Source organism: Vidua chalybeata, chromosome 2 (genome assembly GCF_026979565.1).
Source record: "Vidua chalybeata isolate OUT-0048 chromosome 2, bVidCha1 merged haplotype, whole genome shotgun sequence".
NCBI classification, from domain to species: Eukaryota; Metazoa; Chordata; class Aves; order Passeriformes; family Viduidae; genus Vidua; species Vidua chalybeata.
The window spans coordinates 20705517-20729421 of NC_071531.1; the positions used below are offsets into that span (position 1 = coordinate 20705517).

A 23905-nucleotide genomic window follows, 5' to 3' on the forward strand; every position below is an offset into this window, starting at 1 on the left:
AGGGGTCTGGGAACACCGATTTTAAAGGGAAATGGAGTGCACTGTGGTTATTAGACTGAAGAAGAAAACATTCAGAAACATGATAACAATCTTGTGGTATGTGAAAAGCTTCTCCATAGATAAAAGAAAGAATCTGTTCCCCATGATCCATGAACATCTTGGACCAGTACTGAGTTTGTGGTGCACTGAGGAGACTAAACAAGGCAGTGGGAAAGCTTTCTTGTAGAAAGGATAAAGTCATGAAATAGACTACTATGTGATGATATGGAAATTTTGTTATTAGATGTGTTTACGGTTAAATTGGGTGAAAAACTGAACAACAGGTATAGCTGATTCTGCTTGAGATCAAAGGGATCTTTCTCCCAGTTGTATTAAGCAAATGTTTTCTGTAAAGTCAATTTTAGCTTACAACTTTCACATCCTTCAGTTTTTTAATGAAATAAAGAAATAATTTTTAAGATTTTTTTTAAAAACATGTTAACAATGTTAAAAAATGTTAACAGAGATGGGTTGACTAGGAAAACTTCTGAAACTTCCATGCTTATCATTCCTTCCTTTTTGTCATTTTCTCTGACAAACAATATTTTTTTTCCATTTTTTTTTTTACAACTTCATCTACAAATGGCTTAATCATATCTTGTAAATTACTCATATATATTTATCTGTGTATTCCTACTACAGGTGTTCCACTGAAACCCCGGAAAGAATTAAAATTCATAGAACATCAGTCTGGAGACCTGGAGGTGAAGTGGTCTTCAAAATTCAATATTTCCATTGAGCCTGTAATCTATGTTGTTCAGAGGAGGTGGAATCAAGGAATCCATCCAAGTGAGGATGATGCTACAAACTGGCAAACTGTGGCACAGGTCAGTTCTTTGTAAGCAATATGGATCCAGTCTCAGAATGTCACAAATCTCTTGAGAAATGTAGAATTAGAGACCAAATTCCATTCAAGGAAGTGCATTAGAGACAGTTCTGAGTTTAGTGGGACTCATTGCACAGTGTCCAAGGTATGGCTTGATTCTTGTCAAAAGTTAAAAAAAACTAGAATGAAAAAAAAGACTAAAACCTTTATTCTTTGTGAAGTTTTTTTTTTTCAGGTGTGAGACCCTCCCAATTCAGAAAAATCTATGATGTCATGCTCTTATCACTCAGTGCAATCCAGACTGAAAATGTAAGATTCATGAGCAAATGTTTCTTAATGAGAAGCAGCCAACAGAGCATAAATGTTCACTTAGTTCCTTCCCAGTTTCAATCTGTTTTTTACCATGCTGACAGTCCACCTGGATGGCAGAGTTCCAATCATTTATCTTACTGCTTCACCCTTATCCCTGCTGACAAGAAAAATAAAATGCTGATTTTGAAAAGATCTGCAAAATATCATTATAGCTAGGAAAAAAAAAGGAAAGAGAGAATAAGTAGAACCATCTGCAAAATAGAGTAAGGGATTTAAATTCTGTGACATTTTGTGTTCATTCTCAATTCGGATTGTATTGGAAAATGCTATCTTACAAAAACATGAAGCTTGTAAGACTCTCTCAGAAGTGAATTTCTTAGCTTCAGTGTGGTGCTAGAGGGAGCTGTCACTATGTTGTAGTCTTGCTCAGAAAAAGCCCCCTGCAGCAGACCCTGGCAGGAAACCTTGCTTGTGTAAGCCCAAGACAGCATGTCCAAAACGGATCAAGTCACAGTGGCTTATGATCTCTCACTTGGGGTGCAAGTATTGAACCTGCATTCTCCATTCCAAGAAACAAGCTCCTGCCTTTGTTGCAAGGAAAATACCAAGTAGCAAAAATGTGCCAGATATGAATTATTCCTCACTGTTACCAAACCATGTGTACATGATAGACTGTAGAAGCTGTGGCTGGTGAATCTGGGCTGCAAAGGGAGCACAGTGCTCTACTATTTCTCATCCCAGACCTCATGCACATTTCTGGGAGCATGCACTGTAGATGCTCCACAGTAGCTGAACATACATGAACCTGCCTTGCACTGGATCTGCAGGAGAGTGTTTCAGAAACATGTTCCTGTGCTAGAGCAATAAGAAGCCTGACAGCTGCCTTTCCTGGGGTCTGGTGAATGCAGGCAGAAGGTACTGAGTTAATCACTGTGGCAGGAGAAGCCTCCTCGGACTGACATCTTTCTGACAACTTCCCTTCTGCATCACAGGAGACATAAATTTGATTGTGTGGTGGACCCCACTGGGAATGTCAGTTTGAAGCACGCTTCAGGATGCCTGACTGGCTTTTTGAGCTGTGTATACCTTATGGGACATGCAGGCTGGGCACCCTTGAGGAGTGCTACTAATCAGAATTTCTGTCTTCATAGAGTAGTGTACCTCCATGGTATTTGTAGTTTTAGACATCCCACCAGGCAATCAATTTGGTTTGGCTGAATGCAATAGAAGTTGTTTTGCAATATCAGCAGCAAGGATGGATATCCAGTTTGACTAAAGTGATTGTGTGCACTGCCTCCAGGCTTTCCTTGGGATGCTCTTAACCATTAGTCAGGTAGAGGAGTAGCAGAGGGAGATTTCTGTAGCCATGTTGAAGACAAAAACAGATAATCCCCTTTTGAAGGACAGGAGAAGGAGACCACTTACAGGAAAAGTTTCAGGATTTAGACAGTTAAAAGCTGCTTGAAGAGGAGTAGAATTGTCAGTGCTTCCTAAATGGAGCAGCTCTGGGCAAATCTCAGCCAAATTCTCACAGAAAGCTCAACCTCCTTCTGCTTTCTGGCCACTGGGGGTGGCCTGTTGTCCCTTGGACCCAAAATGAGCTTTTGAGAAGGAATGTCAAGGTATTATGTGTATTGTCCAGCTTATGTCATTAAGATTACATGCTGCTCTTATATGAAGTTTCATCTTAATGTAATTAATGGGGATTTTCCCTTGTCTTCATTGAACTTTGCATGATACTGAAGGTAGACATGTTGGCCAGTTATTTTGTCTGAGGGCTAATTTATTATTTTAGTCCAAATAAAATGACTATTAGGATTTGAAGCTACTTTCCAAACATTCATCTTATAAGTAAACAAGTGATTCAGTGCCAAATAAAAGGTAAATATGATTCTGTAATAATTTGAGTGGTGATCTTTTGTTTTTGTCTTTTATTTATGATTCTTAAAAATTTTATAAAAGTGTTGTTTTTTTCTTTCATATTCAGACAGAATTTTAGGTGTGTGGTGAAATGTAACCATTAGTTATTTAGTACCACTCAGCATAGCTTTTAGTGGGTTTAAATTAATGTGAAAGATATTGAAAGGACTCTGAATATTGTGATCGCAGCTCCAAACATACTTAAATAGTGACAACTAACTAAACTAAAGCAATTAAACAAAAAGAAATAGATATAGCATTAAGGTATTGTAGTACTCAGTATCTCAGTAGTACTTAGTTATTTCTAGAAATTTATTAATTCTATGTAAAAGATACTTAGAGGTACTAAAGTGGTTTATATCTTGATAGTTGGATATAGACCTCCTGCATGCCATTATCAGGAGCTTGGCCAACAAAATGAATGATGAAAGTAACAGGCCCAAGGCATGTTCATAAGTTAAAATAATTTTGCCATTATGGATTGACAGTTTATTTGATTTTACATTATTTTGTGGTTGCCATGGGAAACTGACACAACTGAAATACTTTTAATCAACAGCATAGCTGAACTGATGCCAGTGACAAATAACGTTCCTTTGAGGAATTTGGGATTAAGCTTATTCAGATTATGCTTGCCTTGTAGCAAAGTTCAGCAAACATGTTTCTAAAAGCCCAGAAGATTGTAATTAGTTATTTATGACTAAATATTGGTCCTGGACCTGTTTTCAGTTGCAGCAATAGGTGAGCTGACTGTTGGAAAAAAAATTAGACATTTGAATGGTCCATAAAACAAAAATAATCACAAAAGTTGGTTCAGGTAGGGTCTTTCTTCCCTGGGGAAAACCTTGGATAATTCACTCTACAAGTAACATAAAAGTTAAAAAAAGGAAAGGAGATGAGATAGACTGTCAAGACTGTTAAGACTACCCCTGCTTAAGTTGAGAAGGCAGTGGTCTGAATGGAGAGGGCCTCGTGAGTAGCAGCAATGTGTGATGGGCTCAGAGTCTACAACACTTAGCAGTCAGAGAGCAGTCAATAATATGGTTTAGAAAGGGTCTCTTTTCCTTACATGCACACACAAATAAAATACTTATTTCCCTAAATTTTGTTTGTCACCAAATGAAGAGACTAAGTGGACGATAACACCTACAAATTTTATTTGTCAGGGCTCTGAAAAGGCCATTGCTGAAGAGCTGAAGCAAATTCCTCAGTTTCTGGTTATCTGAATTATGTCAGCAGCTTCTGGTTTCTTACACAGATTGGGAAGGGATTAAAAAGCAGAAATTATGTTTTGACTTTTTCTGGGAACTACTTGGTATCATGAGAAATGTTGAGTCCTATACAGGGAAGGTGGCTTCTTGAATTTGTATAAAACAGAGCTTGTAAAATTAAATTGATGTAACTACATTTTTAATGAGCTTGCATGTTTGGTCAATAATGATAATCAGTGATGATTGTATAATATATTTAGACATATGTATGACATCTGGTTCAAGTTTGTGCGTTACTTTGATTAAGGAATTAAATCAAAATGTAGTAAACATGACATAGTTAAGTAAATTGAAAACTGGATAATTGAGAGGTAATTGTTAAAGTAAAATTTCCAAGTGGATGTGTTTTTGATGTGTTCTACAAAAATACTGCATCTTCTGTAGCTGGAAGTGATTCAGTGGTTACCAGGAGGCTGTGTTCAGTTCTGGTGTTTGTACCTTAGGGGAAAAAAAAAAAGAAAGAATGCAAAAGATAGTTCTTCAAAAGTTTAATGGGGTAAAAAAATTGAAGAAAATGGGGCTCAGAATAAGAATTTGTAAAGCTTTCCTACTGAAAGGGTTCAGAGTGTATCTATGCTTATGTCATATTCCAGTGGCTCTCCCCTCAGGATTTAGAAATTGAACTTATGACACTGGCAATTTCAGTAGGTGTTGTTGAAGAAAAGGTCAGCTCCTATGACCCGAGAAAAGTCTTCAGGGAAGAGTTAAGTCTGTAAGTGTCTTTTTGACCTAAGTGCCAAAGATGTGAAGAAGGCTTACACTCATTATCTGAGAATATTGTGTTTCCTATGAACTAGAAAAAGTGGGTTCTCACAGCAATGTATTTCATTAAGTATTTTGGACCTCTAATTCTGTGAGAATTGAGAATTGAGGAAATCAGTCCTGTCACCTGAGGCAACGAGTTCCCTGAAACATCAACACCTGAACAGTGACACTATAAACACTGGTGAAGGCTATGATAGCTGCAAAACTAATTAACTAATTCTGTGAATTTAACAACACTTCACCTATTTTCTAAAGGCTGCTTTTTCCAGAAGAGACCTGCAATGCACTGTAAAATTGGATGGTTTTATAATTTTGTTCACAGCTGTAAATGCTTTGCAGTGCAGAGTGATGGCTGGAGTCAGGTGAGGTGGTTGCATACAGCCTGTGATGCTGGTGTGTGCTCAGCCAGACTGATGGGTGTTGCACAGCATGTGACAGGTAACCATGTCAGAACAGCCAGTGTAAGCGTGACATTTTCCCCACCAGACTACGGACGAGCGTGTTCGGCTGCCGGACATCCGAGCGAGCAGGTGGTACCAGTTCCGCGTGGCTGCTGTGAACGTGCACGGGACAAGGGGCTTCACAGCGCCCAGCAAGCACTTCCGTTCCTCCAGAGGTGAGTTTTCCCTCATGCTGTCTGGTACTCACCTTCCTCTCACTCCCACCTGGAGCACAACCTGATCTGCCTGCTTTTGTGGCAGAAGGTTTCGAACAGGTGGGTTTTTGAGTAGTTTTGCCACTGACTTTAGAAATGGTGTGAGATTTGTTTGAAGTCAGCAAACAAAAGTTGAAGTGTCGTTATTCTTTTATCAATAAGGGTCTCCATGAATAAAACTCCTTTGGAACATTTTCCACATGATTGGTATCAAACTACATGTTCCTGATCATGAAATATGGAAGAACTTAGGTTTTAGTGTGTTAATCTGAGAGGTTTATCTTTTTTTTTTTTTTTTTTGAATTATGAGAAATATTTAGTAGAGTATTGGAATATTTTGTTGCCTGTATCTAAATAATTGTAGCAGCATTGTTTTGATGGAACTTTGGACTCTCTTAATATAATTTCCCCTTGCTAGCACTAATTGTAAGTGCTTAAGAATAAAAAAGAGCATAAATGCAAAGCAGCATATTTCTGTTCATTAAAAAGGCATTCCTGATGATCCACAAAGTATTGTAGGAATTTTTGTTGATAGTTCTGGTTTTGCAACCAATTGGGCAATAAAATAACTTTGAAAATTATTTCGGTACCAGTAAATGGTACATGAGGGATGGGGGAGATAGAAACGGTTCTCCCATCCTGTGAAGTTCCTGGCATTCTCCCTGGTGTGCTTTTGACCAACATGAAGAAGAATTTTCGCAGATGACTCTTAAGCATAGAATAGGGGTTAGCACAGGCCAGAAACTATTCCCATTAGGCAGATGACTGGGATATGGTCACCCTCTCTGAAAGGCAGTCAGTAATGTGGGCATATCCAGACCATGCTAGTCGACTTTAGTGCCAAAGAATGAGATCCAGCACTCTTCACTCTGCCAATAGAAGCAGTTTCTAATAGAAAGATTTGTTGTTATTTTAGTAGTGACAGAATCTTTACACTGATGTAACTTTGCATACTTTGAGGAATGCATTTCCTCCCCTTTTTGCAGACTGAATTATCTTGCGGTAAATGCAGTTGTCATCTTTGGGTTCCTGTGCTGGCTTTTAGCTTACTGTTTGGCCATAGTCAGTCCTAGAAAAGAATCTTTTTGGAGGTGCATTTATAGAGGCATGCAAATACTTTTGCCGGTATGGAAGGTTTAATCACTTACTGAATAACTCTATATGTTAGCCTTAATAATTTTTTTGGTGCCCTAGCTGTATTCTGGTAGGAAGGCTGGCTGACACAGCTGTCCCATTACTTCTGTGACCACAAACCTTTTCATGCATAGAAGTATTATTTTTAAGAACTTACGATACTTAAGTAGCATACAATTTCAGAAACATAAAATAATACAGTTCCTTTGAGCTGTGTTGAGTTTACTGTAAGAACTCTTCGGCAGCAGTACCTTTCTCTTTACTTCTTGAACAGCACTTCAGCAGATACAGCAGTTTGTTGCTGAATCTGGCACCACCACCTTTCTTTTAAATTGAGATCACTGACAGTTGTTTTATTGAGTTAGTAAATATTTTCCAACTATTCTGCTTGAAACCACTATTACTGCAATTACATAAAGGTATGTCATGGTAGCAATGAGGTTTTGGCTTGAACATGACATTTTCAGGCAATATTTGTATTACTTTAAAAAAATGAGCCCCCTACTGAGTGTGCTCAAAATACCATCCTTGGTAATGAATATAAGAATGTCCATGGTAAGCCATCCTGAAGGTCTCTAGCTCAGAATATGACCCCAGCCAGAGGTGGGTATCTGGATGACAGTGTAAGAGCAGGATAAGCATATAGGGGTATTTCTTCAGAATAGTCTCTCAGCTGTCAGTATTTTGTGTTTCAGGAACTTGTGGTTTTGAAATCATTACATGAATACCGGAGTCCTCTTGTGGTCTCTGCAGCTACCCCTGAAGCACTTGCTCTCCTTGAGAACTGCTCACAGCTGTCTAGTGGAGATGGAGAGCACTTGGAGGACTTTGTGACAAGGGCAGTGGGAGTCAGTAGTACCTCTGCATGCTCTCACCTAATAAACCAAAATTTTGATAATGGCAGCAAGTATGTAGCCAGCATTCTTCAAAAGGCTTCTGTAACTCTCAAAATAACTGTTTTCAAATCTGAACTCCAGCCCTTGGCTGAGGATTGTGAATTGACAGACAAGCAGCAGGGAGTTCAGCTAGCTATCAGCTTCATAGCCCAAATCAGCCTAAACTGGCAGCTCATTTGACCATTCTAGGGGCTGTGGAACTGCCAGTGATCATTATAAAGATGTCGAGTTTGCCAGATGAAATGTGTAGTCACTCCAGGTGACCCACATAAAGATGCTGCTAGGTGCTGACTGCTGGAAAGGATACGGGGATGCTTCTGTTGGTGTCTTTGAGCCTCCATATCCCCAGGTGGGCAGTCAGAGTTGTAACAGTTACACTGTCACACTAACATTTAATTACTACTTTGGAGCTCAGTGGGAAATGACAGCCCCTGCCTGGTAGAGAGGCAAGAAACTGCTGCTCAGATGTGCCTAGTTTTTTGAGTGCCAGCATCTACTGGCCCCTGCTGAGCTCCTACAGGCACATTTAACCTCCAGTTTGGAAAAGAAAAGTGGATTTTGGCACATCACCTTTGGAAGTTTGCTGCCTTTCCTGCTGCCTTTGTGTGAAGCGTGGACAAAAATTCACATCAGTGTTTCACTTCACCCTGTTGTGCCAAGACCAGGAGAAGATTGTTATCTTGGTCAAACTTAGCAGAAGGTTTCTTCAAAAATAAACCCTTTAATCAGGAAACATGACAGTAATTCCTAAGACAGTTTCTCACACAAGATACTGAACTTTTACTAGTTGCTCATAAGTAATAATGAATAGAAAATTATTTGGTTTTATTTTTCCTTTAAAGGGGGACAAATATGATTTTTAATCTGAATCTAGGAAGAAGTATGGCACCACAAAGTCTCTGTCACTAAATATTTTAAGATGTTAAGAGGAATATTCAAAAATGTGCTGTAATTACTCAGAGAGAGAATTTTTGTCTGGTTACCACAATACTGTTTTATACTGTTTTGTCTTTTTGAAAATGCAAAAAACATGCTCTCTAAGTAGACACAGCAAAATAAGGTTTTGTTTTACTCAAAATGATGCTAAGTCTTCTGAGGTAATTTCCATTAACTTGTTTATCACTAAATAAAACTCCTCATTTTCCAAAGTAATTCAATTTCTCAGTCATGAAAAAGACAAGACCAGGAAAACAGGAGTATTTCATCAAGCATTTCAACTTGCCATTCTTCATGTAGTTGTGTTTTGCGGTCTGATCTACTGCAGCTTTGGATGCTCTTATGCCATAAACTTGTGAGGTGAAGGCTTATGAGCTGTTCTACACAGCCTCATGTGTTCATCTAGGATGACCATTAATTTGTTGGCATTAATATGTAAATAGTAAATAAAATGGCACATCTGAGAATTTTTGAAATATTCAAAGCTTAGGCAGAGCTCTTTTTTAGTGCTGTTTATTTATTTTTTATAATGGAAACAAAGGGTTTGCATGTACTTGTCTGACATGACCCTTCACAGGGAATAAAGTGAAACTTTGTTTTGGCAAAATGAGATTCTAAAATTACAAGAAACATAGGTTGGACTAGATCAGTCTATGGTGGAGTGGCTGGAAAATTAAATGAATATTGCACCTAGAAAGTGAATTCTTTCATATAACTGGGACTGTGCACATGGACTTTTACATTGATACTGTCAACTAAAATTGATCAAAATGTTCTGCTATTTTGGCAGTGGTTTCCACTTGTCTTTTCAAGGTTTTTCAGTTTTGTGTACTTTCCTTTTATCTTTAATTGAGTGGCAACAATTTGCAATAACAGCAATAAATAAAGGTAACTGAATACCTGACAGAACATTTTTGATCCATGAAGATACAAATATCCTTCTATTCATATTTAGACTAGCTCTCTCCAAGCTGTTTCTTTTCTTCTGGAAGCAGGAGAGAACTGTTCCTACAATACATAAAATATTCTCCTTGACTGAAAACTACCTGTGTTTTTCTTCCAGTAAGCAGGCACTGGATAGCTTAACCTAACTGGTCAGAAGCTACTTGGCACTAGTAATACAATTTTTAATTTGTTGCATTTGGTTCAGAGTTCTTAGGCTATTTTTCCCCTAGCTTTTTATAATTTGTGATGAGAATGAACTCCCAGTAACAGAGACTTCAGTTAACTCTAGGACTCAGTGTTAGGCATTTCTATGTCATATATTATCTCACTAGTCTGTAGGTAGGTACTGTGCCATTTCCAGAGACAAAAAGATCAACACAATGAGCCCAAACCATCTGACCCTTCCACCTCTGCTAAAGGTTTTTATCTTCACCGTGAAGGCAATTGCCAGCATACACTGGATAGATTGTCAAGCAAAAGGAAGCAGACAACATTGTTTTCGCAGCACATAAGTACCAGGCTGGATGTGATCTCATGCATACATTACTGAGTGTTAGAAAAACCAGAACAGACACCCACTCATGGCAATAAAATTCTTTCTGTTGCTCCTCTGAGACCAATGATTTTTTTATGCTGTTGCACAGCTGGTTTATGTGTGCCATTTCCATCGGGCAGAGCCAGTACTCCTGCTTACACCGTGGAACTGTTTAATGGTTGGAAACTTGTCTGTAGAGCAGCTTCAGCAGACTTTTAGAGTTGGAAGGTCTCATGTTTGAAAGATAGCAATGGGACATCTATTTTAAGTCAGGAAAAATGCTCCATAAAAAACCGGTTTAAATTATTGTCACACTTGCTCTGACTTTTTACAGCTCAGAATGAGAATTCTGATTCCAGTGCCATTATTCCCCTCTGACACCTATTCCAAATAATTTACTGTTTTCACTACAGTTGCCACGTTGAAAGACAAAGTGGATGCACTGAAGCAGTGCTATTATAGAAGCTAGAAGCTAGTATAGCTACTCCATACTGTTTTTTAAGGTTTTGCAAAGGTGTTTGCAAATACTATTAATTAAAAGAATTTTGGAAAATATAAACTATTACTATGTTCACAAATATGAGTGTGGGAAGATGTTCATTTTGAAATGGTGATGATGTGAGTGTTTTCTTTCTTTCCTTTATTTGCAGCAAGAAATCCTCCCTTTTGGGGACTGGATACAGAATTTTGCTTGTGATGGCTGAGTAGCCAGCAAGACAGGAATTTAAGTCCTTTGGGTATACTCAAGCCAAACACAATCCAGACAAATGGAGTACTTATCCCATGTGCTGGAACAGCAGCTTCAGCCTTGACCTAATGAAGCTATCATTTCTAACAGTGAGAAACGATTTACTTGTCAGGCTGCTGAGACCAGAATTTTTTAGGAGTTGAGGACAGCTGTCTGTGCCAAATTCTAGGATATATAGAATGACTTGTATTTTATTTGGGTTGTTGTATGAACTGCAAAGGAAAAGCTGCAACTAGCACTGCTCTTTCTGCAAACCAAAGAATTTGATTTAACACTCAGATAAATTCATGTATATAAAGTATCAGTGCTTTGCATTCGAAAAACTGGCAGCAGTTTCCATTCCAGTAATTTTACATCTGTGTATCTGAATTATACATGTGGCCAGTCAGTCAAAGGGATCACAGGAATATGAAGACCAACAGTAGAATGGCTATTAGCTTTATAGTCAGCAGAACGTCACTTTAGCTTTATGGTCAGGTTAACAAACACCTTATGTAGGCAGCTTTATGATTCAGTACCAGTTATTAGACCTTGAAGTATTTTAGCATGGGTTGTATAATGCTTTTAGTATCTACATGGACATAAGCATAACAGACCACCTTGCAGAAGCATGACTTTTCCATGCAATAATGCAGAAAAAAACAACTACTTTGTTATGTGGTAACTGGCTGGCATGCATTGTAGAGGAGCATGCTCATAAACATGTCACAGTTTTTTTTTTTTTGTTTTTTCTGGGTTCTTGTTTTTTTGGGAGGCCTAGGGGTTGTAGGGGTTTTTTGGAGTGCTTTCTTTGAATGTGGGATTTGGGTTGTTTGGTTTTTCTTCCTGTTAACAGAGATCACATTATCTTACCCTGCTATTCCTTCTCACTTGTCTGCTTTGCTAGTGAAACTAAATTCTTTCAAATGAAGAAATAATTAATATTCTTGGATTCTTAACTTACAAAATGATCATTCTGTCAGTTGTAATAGTGATGAGTGTCGCAGAAATATATCAAAATAGATGAATAAATTATATTGTGGTATTGAAAGACTTAATATGGAATGGATCATAATCTGATATAAAATGCTCATTGAGTGTCATAATATTTCAGGTAATATGCCCCAAATCCATGAAATATTTTACTGATGCATCCATACAAAAAGACAAGATTTTTTTTCAGTTGATTAAATGCAAAACTGTAGCAAGTTTTGTTTATCTTTGATATTTTATATCTTTATGGATAATTATTTTCTTAATCTGTCTACCAGTTTTAATAAAGCTCTCATAGAAATGTGTTACTTTCAGTGTCTCACCTTTTCATGTCTGTTAGCTGCACATCTCCTTTCTGTCTTCTACCACCACCACTGTTGTTGTTCAAAGGCATTTTTATGGATGACATTTGAGAGGCTTGCAAAAGAGTCTTTGAAGAAAGAGGGCACTCAGGAAAATATCTGCTATTGCTGTGTTATTTCACATGTATATTCCTTCTAAGAGGACATTCTTTCTATCCTTAACTGTAATTACCCAGTGATTTTTAATGAAATGTTTGTATTCTCACATAGCAAAGTAGTTTCTACTTTCATAGATTCTCTTTCAAATGTGGATCAGCATTTTGTCTGCTGCCTGGACTGTGTCTAGTGAGCACAGAAGAAATGCTACTGATAATGTTTTCAATAAACTGTGCAATTATAGAAAGTACAGATACACTGATGCTGTAGAATTGAGAAGAAATGATCTATTGGCTTCAGTGAACACATAGTTCTTTCTAACTGCTTTGTTTTGCCGGAATGGGCATATAAACATTTGAAAAGAAAGAATCTAAATTTGGTCATTAGTTTTTAGACCTACAGAAAATTGGTGAAGAGAACTTCAAAATGTTTTTAATCATGTAATACACTTTGCTCAAAGGAGCTATTTCATTTAACTTCTTATTACTTTTTAAAATGACTCTCTATCTCTTGTAGATGCAGAATGAGGACAAACATGTTTTATAGGTAGAATTATTTTTGCTCATATCTGACCATTTGGGAAGATATATTCTCTGAAACACCTTTAATTTTATCCCATATGTTTTGTATACATAATACATGATGCATAGCACTTCTGGGAGTTAACCTGAATAATTCACCTACAGTAATATGATCATGTTGCACTTCAGGTTATAAATGTTTCATATCCCTCATATAATGTCATATAACATATAAAAGCCCTTAATATTTTAAATCAGTGGAGATAAATGCTTAATAAATGCCTTATATGTGTGAATCATGATTCTGTTTAGTTTACCTAAATTACATTTTATACCTACCTTTTAAATAATGGAAGCAAATGAAAAAATTTATGAGAGAATAGTACAAACTATTTAGCTGAATTTTTCTTTAATTCTGGAATAAATAGCTTTGTATACTTTAAGATGGAGTGGTTGGCAACTTCACAGATAAGGAAATAAGTGTAACAGCAGTGCTTCTCCAAAGCCAGAAAAAATAAACACAACTGACTTGCTAGTGGATTAAAAAACACAAGTGAGAAGTGAGGCATTATTACTGTTTGGAAATTATATTAAATTTCCAGAATTCTTAAGTATGCTTTTTAACTTTTATGGCCAGAAGTTAGGTTGAATTATATGTGTGAGGAAACAGGGGCATCCATTACTATTTAACTAAAAATGGAATGTGTGAGGAAACAGGAGTATCCATTGTTATTTCAGCAGAAGTCCTGTTTAGTAACAGGAATAAGTAATTTTTTCACATCTGCTGATCTTTAAAAGGAAAATGCTGTCTTTATTAATTCTGAATGTGTCTTCTTTTTAAACTAAATGATAGAATTTTTCAGTGAGATCATTTGTCATAGGGATTATCTGATGAATTAAGTATGGCTGGAATGTTTATTTAACAGCTCATTTTCCAATTTAAAATAATGCAGGTGAACCATACAGTAAATGAATGTATGATGTCCCCTCCTCACACCTCCAGTTTTATTTCTGGCAAATAAGTGAGGGCTCAAATGGCTGTACATTCGTAACATGTCTTAATTATTGTGAATTTCCTTTACTCTTTTGATAGGCTTTTAAATTTTTTGAGTCTCACTGCTTACTTCTATGTACATTTTGTTTTTGCAGTTTCTTTATGTTTTGTCATCAATTTTTGGCTGACACAGACATTTAAAAAAGGGTAGAAATTAAAAAATCAGATTAAACAGGAGTTGGTAAACAGCAAAACTGGACTTCCAGAAGCTTTGTTGCAAAATCTTCATTGATTCACATTACTTGGGACCAGGATATTATATAGTGAATCCACCAGGAGGACCTTAAATTTAATATTGGAAAAGATTCAATATTTAATCTTATTCAAACTCGGACTGTTGTGTGTCCTTGACTCTAGAGTCAGCACAAAGACAACTGAAGGAATACCATTTCAGATGATATTGACCAGGAATTGAACAAGAATACTGAAATAAATCAAAGGGGTAGCTAATTGCTTTTTGACATTCTACAAAAACCCCTATAGATTTCTACAACAGTGTAATATATCATTATGCTTTAATTGCATTTATACTAAGGAAGTATTTGTGTCCCATGGTGGTAGATATCAATATTAGAATTTTGAAGAAAGATTCAATATGTCAAAAAGTAATTTCATCATCTGAGAATTATCTGGCAATGAAAAAATATTCAGTGTTTCAGCTATACAGTTCTGTGCTGACTCTACAAGGCCACTTGTAGAACCTGAATATTTTACACTCACTATGTATTTGAAATAGTGAGTGACAGAAAGAAAACTGATAGTCTGGTACATTTTGATAAAGCTTCATAATGTTTGTGAAGTATCACCAACACAAAATAATGGCAAACTAGATGCCTTTTTATTTCAGTAGAGTTTGAATTTCTAGAATTCACAAGCCATATCAGTTACAGGATGTCTTTGCCTGGATTTTCCTCAATGTATTTAGAGTGTAGAGCTGGCTCAAGAATGCCTTATAAATACATGAGGTGAAGATTACCTTAATGAACATATTTTTTCCCTTAGAATATTTTCATTTTTTTTCTAAATTCCAGATCCATCTGCTCCACCAGCTCCATCCAATATCAGGATTGCCAATATCAGTGCAAACAATGATGGGAGTGTAAATGCAATGATTACTTGGGATCTTCCAGAAGAGCCTGATATCCCAGTGCACCACTACAAAGTCTTCTGGAGCTGGACATACAGCAAATACGTAATTCCAGCAAAAAAAAAGAGAAGGAAGATTACTGATGGGGTAAGAAAGAAATCAGTAACTGGGACAGAAATATGGTTTATTTTTACACAGAATAGTGTAAGTATAAAATGTGTGATAAGTTCCAATGATTTCAGACACTAGTAAAATAGTGGTCCTAATTTTTAATATCACAAAGCCCATAGAAAATTTTGATCTCTCAATCCTTTTCTTACACTGAATTCTGCCTTAGAATACAAGTAAATATGATAAGATACTTCAGGAAAGATGAATGAAAAGTTAAATGCTGTTAGTCCTCTAAATTTAGGCTTATCCAATTAGTGCTTCTTAAAGTGTTTATTTAATTTAAAAGCTTGACATTGTCTGTCACATTGTTCTTTCACTATGCAAGTAAAACTTGTGACACAGTCAGAGAATAATCGTTAAATAGTCAGTATAGGTCTGAGGAAAAAACTTACAGAAAACTATTTAAATAAACTGCTGTACCAAAGATCTGGCAATATTTCCTTTGCAGCAAGTTCCTAAGAGTTTCTTGAGTAATGTGTTAAATATTGCTTTACTGGAAAGCTTTTTGTTATGGTATTTTTAAGCATATTGCTTGTTATTTTAAAGCAATTAATAGAAATAATTAGCTAGAAATAACAGAAATCAGTTAGACATAACTTGATTCTCAGTGCTTTTGATAGTGAGAATTTGGTCCCATGTCTATGTTAACACTGTGTTTTGGCTCTGTCTGCCCATTGCACTGTAGTGAATGACAGTCAGAGGGACACAATTCCCCCTCTGTCCCTCAGTCACCAAACCCTGACAGAAATAAAGGCAGTGAAGGCTGTGTGATTAAATCATGCAAGTCAATTTGCACAGAAAGGGTTAGTTCTTTATCGTCCTTTAAAAATATACTTGTGGCAAAATAGGAGTAGGGTTGGGTGTGCTACATAGAAAAGTTTGTGTTCCTCAGGAAACCTGACACTGGGTAAAGACCTTCAGGAAAGAGGCTTCAGCCTAAAGATAACAGGGAGCTTTCTCTCTACAAGCTGGACAGTACATCAGAAACCCCAGAGAATTCTAAAATTGAGCAGGGTCTTTAGTACCTTTCCATAGGGTACTTCCTACATACAAATAATACTAAAACAGGTCCATTGGAGCATTAGGGTGATTGAGACGAGGTTCAGACTTTGAGTATAGTGAAATACAAGGTGTATTATATAGAAAAGGCAGGTTCTTACAATATCCCTCATATAACTCCTGACTTGTACTTTTTCTTTTGCATCATGTCATGAAACTGCACAGCACTGCCAATGAGATTCAGGACACTCCAGATGCTGTTGCTAATCAATGGTCATTTGAATATTGTAGCAGCTCTTAGGCTAAAGAATGGCAAATGCACAAACATTTAAAAAACAAAAAAAAGGAAAGGTTGAAAAGTTTTAATTGTTAAAGATCACTGAAGATTATTTTTGTGCAGTTTTTAGATTTAGATGTAACCCAAACCAAATCATTTCATATTGATTTCAATATGAATTCATTCCAGGTAGACATTGAATTAGTTTGACTACAATACTGACACTGTTAATCAAAAGTTATAGTCAATATATCAGCACTAAACAAGTAAAGATAATTAATACTAAATACTTTTTGGCAATCCCCTTCTTTAACATCCCAAGTGTTAAATATGGGATGGTTACCTTGGTGCATGGTTATCTTTTTTACTCTATATGGACTGTCAAACTTGAAAGGCACTAGGAATTTTAATGAGAACATGGAGTAATATCTTCCACCAGGCATATGGACTAGAAGGATATTTTTATAATTAAATATAACAAAATAAAATATAAGACTGTGAAAGTTGGACTCTTCTTTACAATATCACGTGCCTTGCCTTAATGTATGGGTTTCTGACTGGAGAATGATAAACCTAATCTGTTGTTTCCCCATTTTATACACTTCTGTGACATTGGAAATTGGTTTTTTTCTGTTCTGTTTTCCATTCTACACAGGAAAAGTGTGCTTTCCAATGCGAGGGTATTTTTGGTTGGTGCTTGTTTTTTAAATTTTTATTTTCAAGAATTGAAAGAAATAGAATGTATTGAAAAATATATTAAATGTTGAACTTTAGCTGTCTTCAGACTGACTGTCTCTAGAAAAAAGTTTTCAATTGCTTTACTAACACAGAAATTGTTGAATAAAGTGCTTAAATTCCTTTTGCTAAAATGATTTTGGAGTAAGAGAAAAACCTTGTTATATAGAAGAAAACCTCTTATGTTTTGCCTAAACAAGAGGTTTGGAATTGCCAAGAAACTGCCAAAATTATGCAAACATCAAGTAGGTTAGTATTTTTAAAATGACACAGAAAAACAGAGTCCAATTAAAGAAATCTTTTTCAGAAAGGAAATTTCACTCTGAAATTTATATATGAGTTTTCTAACTTCAAAAAGGTAGTGTGCCTAAGATAACAAGCCTGCTTTTAATAAAGGCCTGTGTTTCATCAATATTATAACTGCTTTCTATATTTATTCTTATAGGCCCAAAATTATGTGGTCCTGGAGGGGCTCCAACCCAACAGCAACTACAATGTGGAGCTGCAGGCAGTAACACGTTGGGGTCAGATACGCCTAAAAAGTGCTAAAGTTTCTCTCCATTTTAGCACGACTCAGGACATCAGGAATAATAGTGAGTAATCAAACACCTGAATGCTTTCTCTCTCCTTTATCTGGAATTTGAATGTTTTATATAATGATTTCTTAAATTAAAAAAAAATCATTTTCTTAAGTGGGTTATTCCATATCACAATGATCATCTCCTGGTCAAGTTGAGTAACTCTTTCTTGTTAAATTTCTTGTTTAAAAATTGGTGACAGTTTTTGCCTAATTCTTTGACTTAGACTCTGCTCACCTAAAACAAACAGTTGCAAAGAAAATGGAAGCCTTTGCATAACTGTAATGTTAATATTTGTTGAGATTCAATACAGGTATAGATTCTGACTGTGTTTCTAAATGGATGGAATAAAACCATTTTTGTGTGTTAATTAATACTCGACAGTATTAATCTGCAGTGTTTTTCAAAATTCTGCCTATTTTTAGTAGACCATTAAGTCAGATTCTTGGAATACAAAAGCTTGTGTCTACTGTGAATTGATATATAAAACATTGGCTCTTCTTTTAGGGAATTTAAAACATTCTATGTCTGACAACCATGCATTCTCAAAATATTGCACACATAGGACCCACATTCAAATTAAAGTCTCAAGGATGTTAGGTTATATATATTGTTAAGGTCTTAGAAACTTACATGCTAAGTAATATAATTGCAAACTGTATCTGAATCTGGCAGAAAACCATGATTCTTAGCTTTGTTTAAATGCTATTTATAAAATTACAGTGCAATACAGAGTTACTGCCTGAATTGCTGATGGATCTCTGATTAACTAATACAGCAGAGTTCTGAAAATAAGATGTTAAAGAATATTATTTTAATTATTCTGCCCTGTCTTAATTTCATTTTGTATTTATTTACATTCTTTACTTAAAGTACATTCACAGTTTAAACTTGTAGCCATTTTCATAAGAGATCTGTAATTACTTTCAACCTCACTATTCAACTGCTGATGTTGCCATATTCTGTTTGGGTATACATAAAATATTGTAATGTGACCTTCTTGTCTGTAGTTGGTATTAATGTACCAAGAAGAAAAAATAAGCTGAAGTATCCTTCTTTTTCCCATATTAATCTAACCTTTACTATTCTTTTGGGCCATCTTGAGAGACAGCAGAAGGTCAAGTTTTCATCTCTTCCATGCACTGAATCTTTGCTTCAAATCCATACCAGAATATCAGCTTGAATCTCCACTGTCTGTATATTAGGCAAGTTTGAGTTAAATCCTCAGTGAAGCCCAATGTGAGTTCTGCCTTTTCCTTGTTGGCCCTCCTAGATTGTACCTATGCTTTTTTCATCCCCTAGAAAAGGAGCTTAGTTTGCAGGACTGTGCATGGTATTGAAATCTTCTTGCAGTTATCACATTAAGTTCTCCTTCTTTTTCTATATGTACACAGGAGATGTAATAGAGGAAAAAATAACTGTGGGAACTGGGTGTTTAATTGCATACACTGAGCCATTGAGCTCTGCTAGAAGTGTATCATTGGTGTTTGAGAAATTTAAAATTTTGTTGATTCTTTTCCTAAGAATTATTTGCGGGGTTTGATACTTTTTTTCCTTCTCTTTCTTCCCCCCCTGCAAAGTTCACTAGATAAACAAGCAAAAATTTTTTTTTCACACCATCCCCCTACCCAATTTCTTGCTCATTTTGATAAAGTTTCTGTGAAGTTCTGGCTCTTGGTGCTAAACTTTAAGGTTTTTAGTTTTCAGTCCAGTCATCTTGACTGTCATATCACCACGACATCACAGCTTTAAGAAAGAACTCAACTCACAGCTGAGTTTACATTAAATCAGAGAATCCTGGTGCTGGGGTTTTAGCTGTCTGAGTTTGGTCTGTTTCCTGCTAAGTGGGAGAAAATTCTAGCTGTCGTTATATACAACTAGCCAGAGAGAAAATGGGCAAGCTTTTAAAGTTCTTTGTCTCATTTTATTATTAGTATAGCTTTATAAGTGTTTCCATCTTGGGAGCAGGGATAATTAACTGACCTTTGTCATGCTTTATTGGTACTCCTGACATTAGGTCAGACCATCATCATCTTTAAACATGATAGTAAATAAAGACTTCCCATATAACAAAAGCCTTCTAAACTGAAGGTGAGTAATTGAGATATGAGCATGTAATTTTTTGTACCTTTTCATATTTACTGTGAGAAATCCTTTCACTGGTAGGGCTGTATTAGCTCTCCGTGGCCTCACTAATGTTCTGATTCTTGGTCTGTATCACCCCTGGGTTTATGCTGGGAGAAAATCTTCGTTTCAGTTTTCCGTCTTCAAAACATTGTGTTTTTCAGAATCTGATGCAGGTCACATCTGAGTTATTACTTATAAATCCTCTACCAAATGCAGTTAATTTATGCTATACCTCACATGTGACCGGGCTGCTTCATGATTTTCTGTCCACTGCAGTGGTACCTCCTAGATTTAAATTCCTTCTATAATCTTGCTTGGATACCTTGCCCCATCCATGGTTGTTTTGCTTCAGAAAATGGACCATGAGCAGTTTTTGTGAAAATCTGCTACCTACTTATGTTAATTACTACAAACTTTCTAATGCCTTGTGCTTTATTTTGCTTTACTGGGGTGACTTTTTTGTACTAAAAGGTTCGTTATTTGTTGTATTGCATTTTAAACTAGAGTAAAACTATGTTGAGAATAGTATCTTTTTAATCTTGTATACTTCAGGTATGTTGACTGTTCAAATTATGAACATCCGTTTATTTAATGAGCAGTATTTTCTTTTTAACTGCAATTCAGTGCCTGTACCAACTAAAACACATCTTTGTTTCAGAGTATCTCAGTAATAAGTTTATAGAAAAATCTGAACATCCCTTCTCTTAAAGCCATGAGATAAAGGAGTCAAGATTCTTTGAACCTAAACCACTGATATCACTCACTTTAATTGATAGAACACTCTACTGAGAGGTGTATTTAGGCCTTTTTGGATTTATTTTTTTAAATGGCTACATTATATTTTATATAGAAAAGCAAGTAAAAACTACTCCTGGGGGAGATGCAAATTCATCTTCTATATCTCACTCAGGTTAGTCAGGTACAGAACCAGTCCTGCTTGACATACTTTTGAGAATACTCAGAAGCAGATGGAGAAATATGAAAAAGAAACAAAAAAGTTTCCTGAAATATTATCTAGGACATAACATCCATGGCTTGTCTTTATTTTGGGATTTCCAGGGACTTTGGGAAGTAATTCCAGAAGCAACATGCCAAATTTGCTAAAGTGCCACTGTCAGATACGCTGCTCTGTGTGGAATTAAGCTCTGGTTTTTAGGTGTCTGGTCCTATTGTCAGACTAGAGATAGCCCATACCCCCTCTGAAGTAAATTAGTCCTACACACTTCTGTGAGCTTTGACCTCAGCCCTCTGGCATTACATTTCCCCACACTCAGAAAGAAAGGCATTGCCTCACTGTATTTGTGTGCTTCACTTCTGGGAAATGTAGCAAGATTCTTGCTTGATCTTTATATAGAAATATTCTAAATTGGTGTCCTGGTTTTTGTGGAAGTGGAGCAGACAGAGAACAGCAAAGCAGAGATTTAATAAAATTGAAATAATTTAAATTGAGGAATACCTAATAGATTTTAGTTTGTACTTTTCGCTATAACTTTTTCATTTCCATTCGGGTAGTAGTAACTTTATGGTTACCTTAAGAAAGGATTTCGTTAAGTTTGGTAGTTTAATTTAAAACAAACAAACAAAACGAAAAATCGTATCAGATTCAGCAAAGGGCTGAGAAAGCAAAATTTGGCCATAAAGCAAGTGAGTTTCAACTGAAGTTGCATATAAGGCAATATGTTCTGTTTCTGTTACTCCTGATAATTATTGAAACCTGAATCCCTCTTTCTCTCAAGTATGTAGTCAATAATTTGCCACTTCCTTATTATTGGACTCTTTAGTTTTAATTTAGGTGTAATATTGAATTAAATACAGCTTTTTTTGTTGGTTATAACCTGATCCTCCTAATTGGATCAGATACATTTGCAAGTATGCAATGAAAAGTGCAGTTTGGATGAAGATTTCTTTTCTTTTTAACTGAAAATATCTATAAGTACTGTCAACCCTGCTATATGATGATACATTTTTATCAAACAAAATGCTTGATGAAGGACATCAATTGTAATTGCTTGTTGGATGCAAAGCACACAGCACCAAGGGAATTGCTGAAAGAAAATTCTGCTCTTGCAATGTTTTCCTAAGCATTCACCATTCACTGCTGGGAACAGGAAAGTGAGCAAGACAGATCTTTAATCTGACCACAGTGTTCTTATATAGCATACCAGAGGACTATATTTACTTTGATGTAGTAACCACATGTGGCACTCTGTGGGTTACATTCAATGCTGTCCTTGGATTTTGTGCATACTCAAACACTGCATGATTACAAAGACTGTGAACTATTAGAGAGAACTACTGGTAGATACTGTGCCTGTTTAAAAAATCATTGTGTTAACATTTCTTGTTCTTGAGGATATAGAAATACACTCCATTTCCTTATTACTCCTCAGAAAATTTACACAGCATTTCCCTGTGAAAGTGTATTTTTTTTTTTTTTTTTGGTCACTTTCTAAATTTGACTGAATTTCAAACGAGTAATTTTTCAACCATTATGGACAGTTAATTCTTTATAGTTATTTCATTTAGGTAAGCAATGGAAATAAGATCATTTGGAATAAAGATACTGTTATTTTCTGAATTACACCAAATTTAGCACACTCATTATGCAGCACTGTAGTTAACTAAATAGTTTCCTGATTGTTCTGTGTATTACAGAGGAACGGACATCTGCTGGAAAACCACAGAAAGGACTGGTAGATCCTTACCCAACCTTTCAAAGAAGGAAAACCACTCGTTTTCTTAAAATTGGAACTCCCTTCTATCAGGACAATCAACTTCAGGTCAAAGTCTATTGGAAGAAGACAGGTTTGTCAAATTTTGCTTTACTATTTTCTCTAAGGAGGACTCTTATCCATCTCAGAGTTGTAGAACAGTAACACAATATTATAAGTAATTAATAGTTGAATCCTACACCCATCCTTTCATCCCTTCATCTTCATATTAGAGAGAAACATTGCCTCTCCTCTTTGTGTTATGTCTATGTATATGTCTTACAGGAGGAAATGACATGAGTCAGCTATCCAGAAATTATAGTCAGTCATGTTGGGACACTGAATCTTCACAGAGTTGAGACAGTTTTTATTTTGGTAGGAATTACCTCCGTAAAGTTTTAAATAGCCGAATTTGACATTACCCACAAAAGTTGTGAGGAACATACAAATGTTTAGCTTTATGCCAAACTTTATCAGTCACCTTGATTTAGAACAGAATGGATAGCTGGTCACAGCCAGACAACGTCTTTAAGTTAGTTTTCTTCTAGGCTGTATCCTTCTGCTTTTCAGAATAGTCTTAGCAACAATTTTATGGTTTAGTCCTCCAGTCAAAAGGAAAATGGCATAAATTTAAATGTCTATTCATATTCAGAAATCAATAAAGGGATTTTCCTTTCTTGTCATCTAAGAGCATATATGTTACTCCAGTTCAGCCATAACAGGTTCCTATGCTGTTTTTTCAAAATGTGCTCACACTGTTCATTTTTTGACTTGGATAAATCTACATGTGTATCAATATCACTAAATTAACTCCATTCAATTCTTGTCCATTCTTCAGTGGATAGTCATGTTTTCTTCTTGGATTTTTCAAAGAATTTCAGAAATATTTAAGTGCTTTTGGGTTTAAATGGGTGTGGCAACACCCTGAATGAGGACAGGCTATATAAATGTTCAATCATTCTATGTAACATAGGAATATGTCACTGGATATTGAAGATTGTGAGAAGTATCCTTTGCCTGCCTTTTTGAATGGTTACCTTCCAGACCCTGCTGTGCCAATTACTTTCAAATCTATCCTTATTCCTCCCTAAAACCTGCAAGCTTTTGTTCGGCTGAGTATGTGCACATTTTGAATATTTGTCCCTGTCTTGGCTATGCTAGTTTGTTTTTTTTTTCTTCTTTCTCCATTATATTTCATTTTCTGGTTGCTTCATGGAAAGCTGTAACGATTTA

General features: G+C 36.0%; 1 protein-coding gene across 1 annotated transcript in view; it reads left to right on the forward strand.

Moving 5' to 3' along the window:
- ANOS1 (anosmin 1) overlaps positions 1-23905 on the forward strand; it is a 125555-nt gene that overhangs the window by 77634 nt on the left and 24016 nt on the right. Inside the window, exons 5-9 of the mRNA XM_053934987.1 lie at positions 682-866; positions 5620-5749; positions 15019-15221; positions 17702-17849; positions 22617-22766. Of these exons, the coding sequence (XP_053790962.1) occupies positions 682-866; positions 5620-5749; positions 15019-15221; positions 17702-17849; positions 22617-22766 (816 nt within the window). The remainder of the gene's footprint in view (positions 1-681; positions 867-5619; positions 5750-15018; positions 15222-17701; positions 17850-22616; positions 22767-23905) is intronic.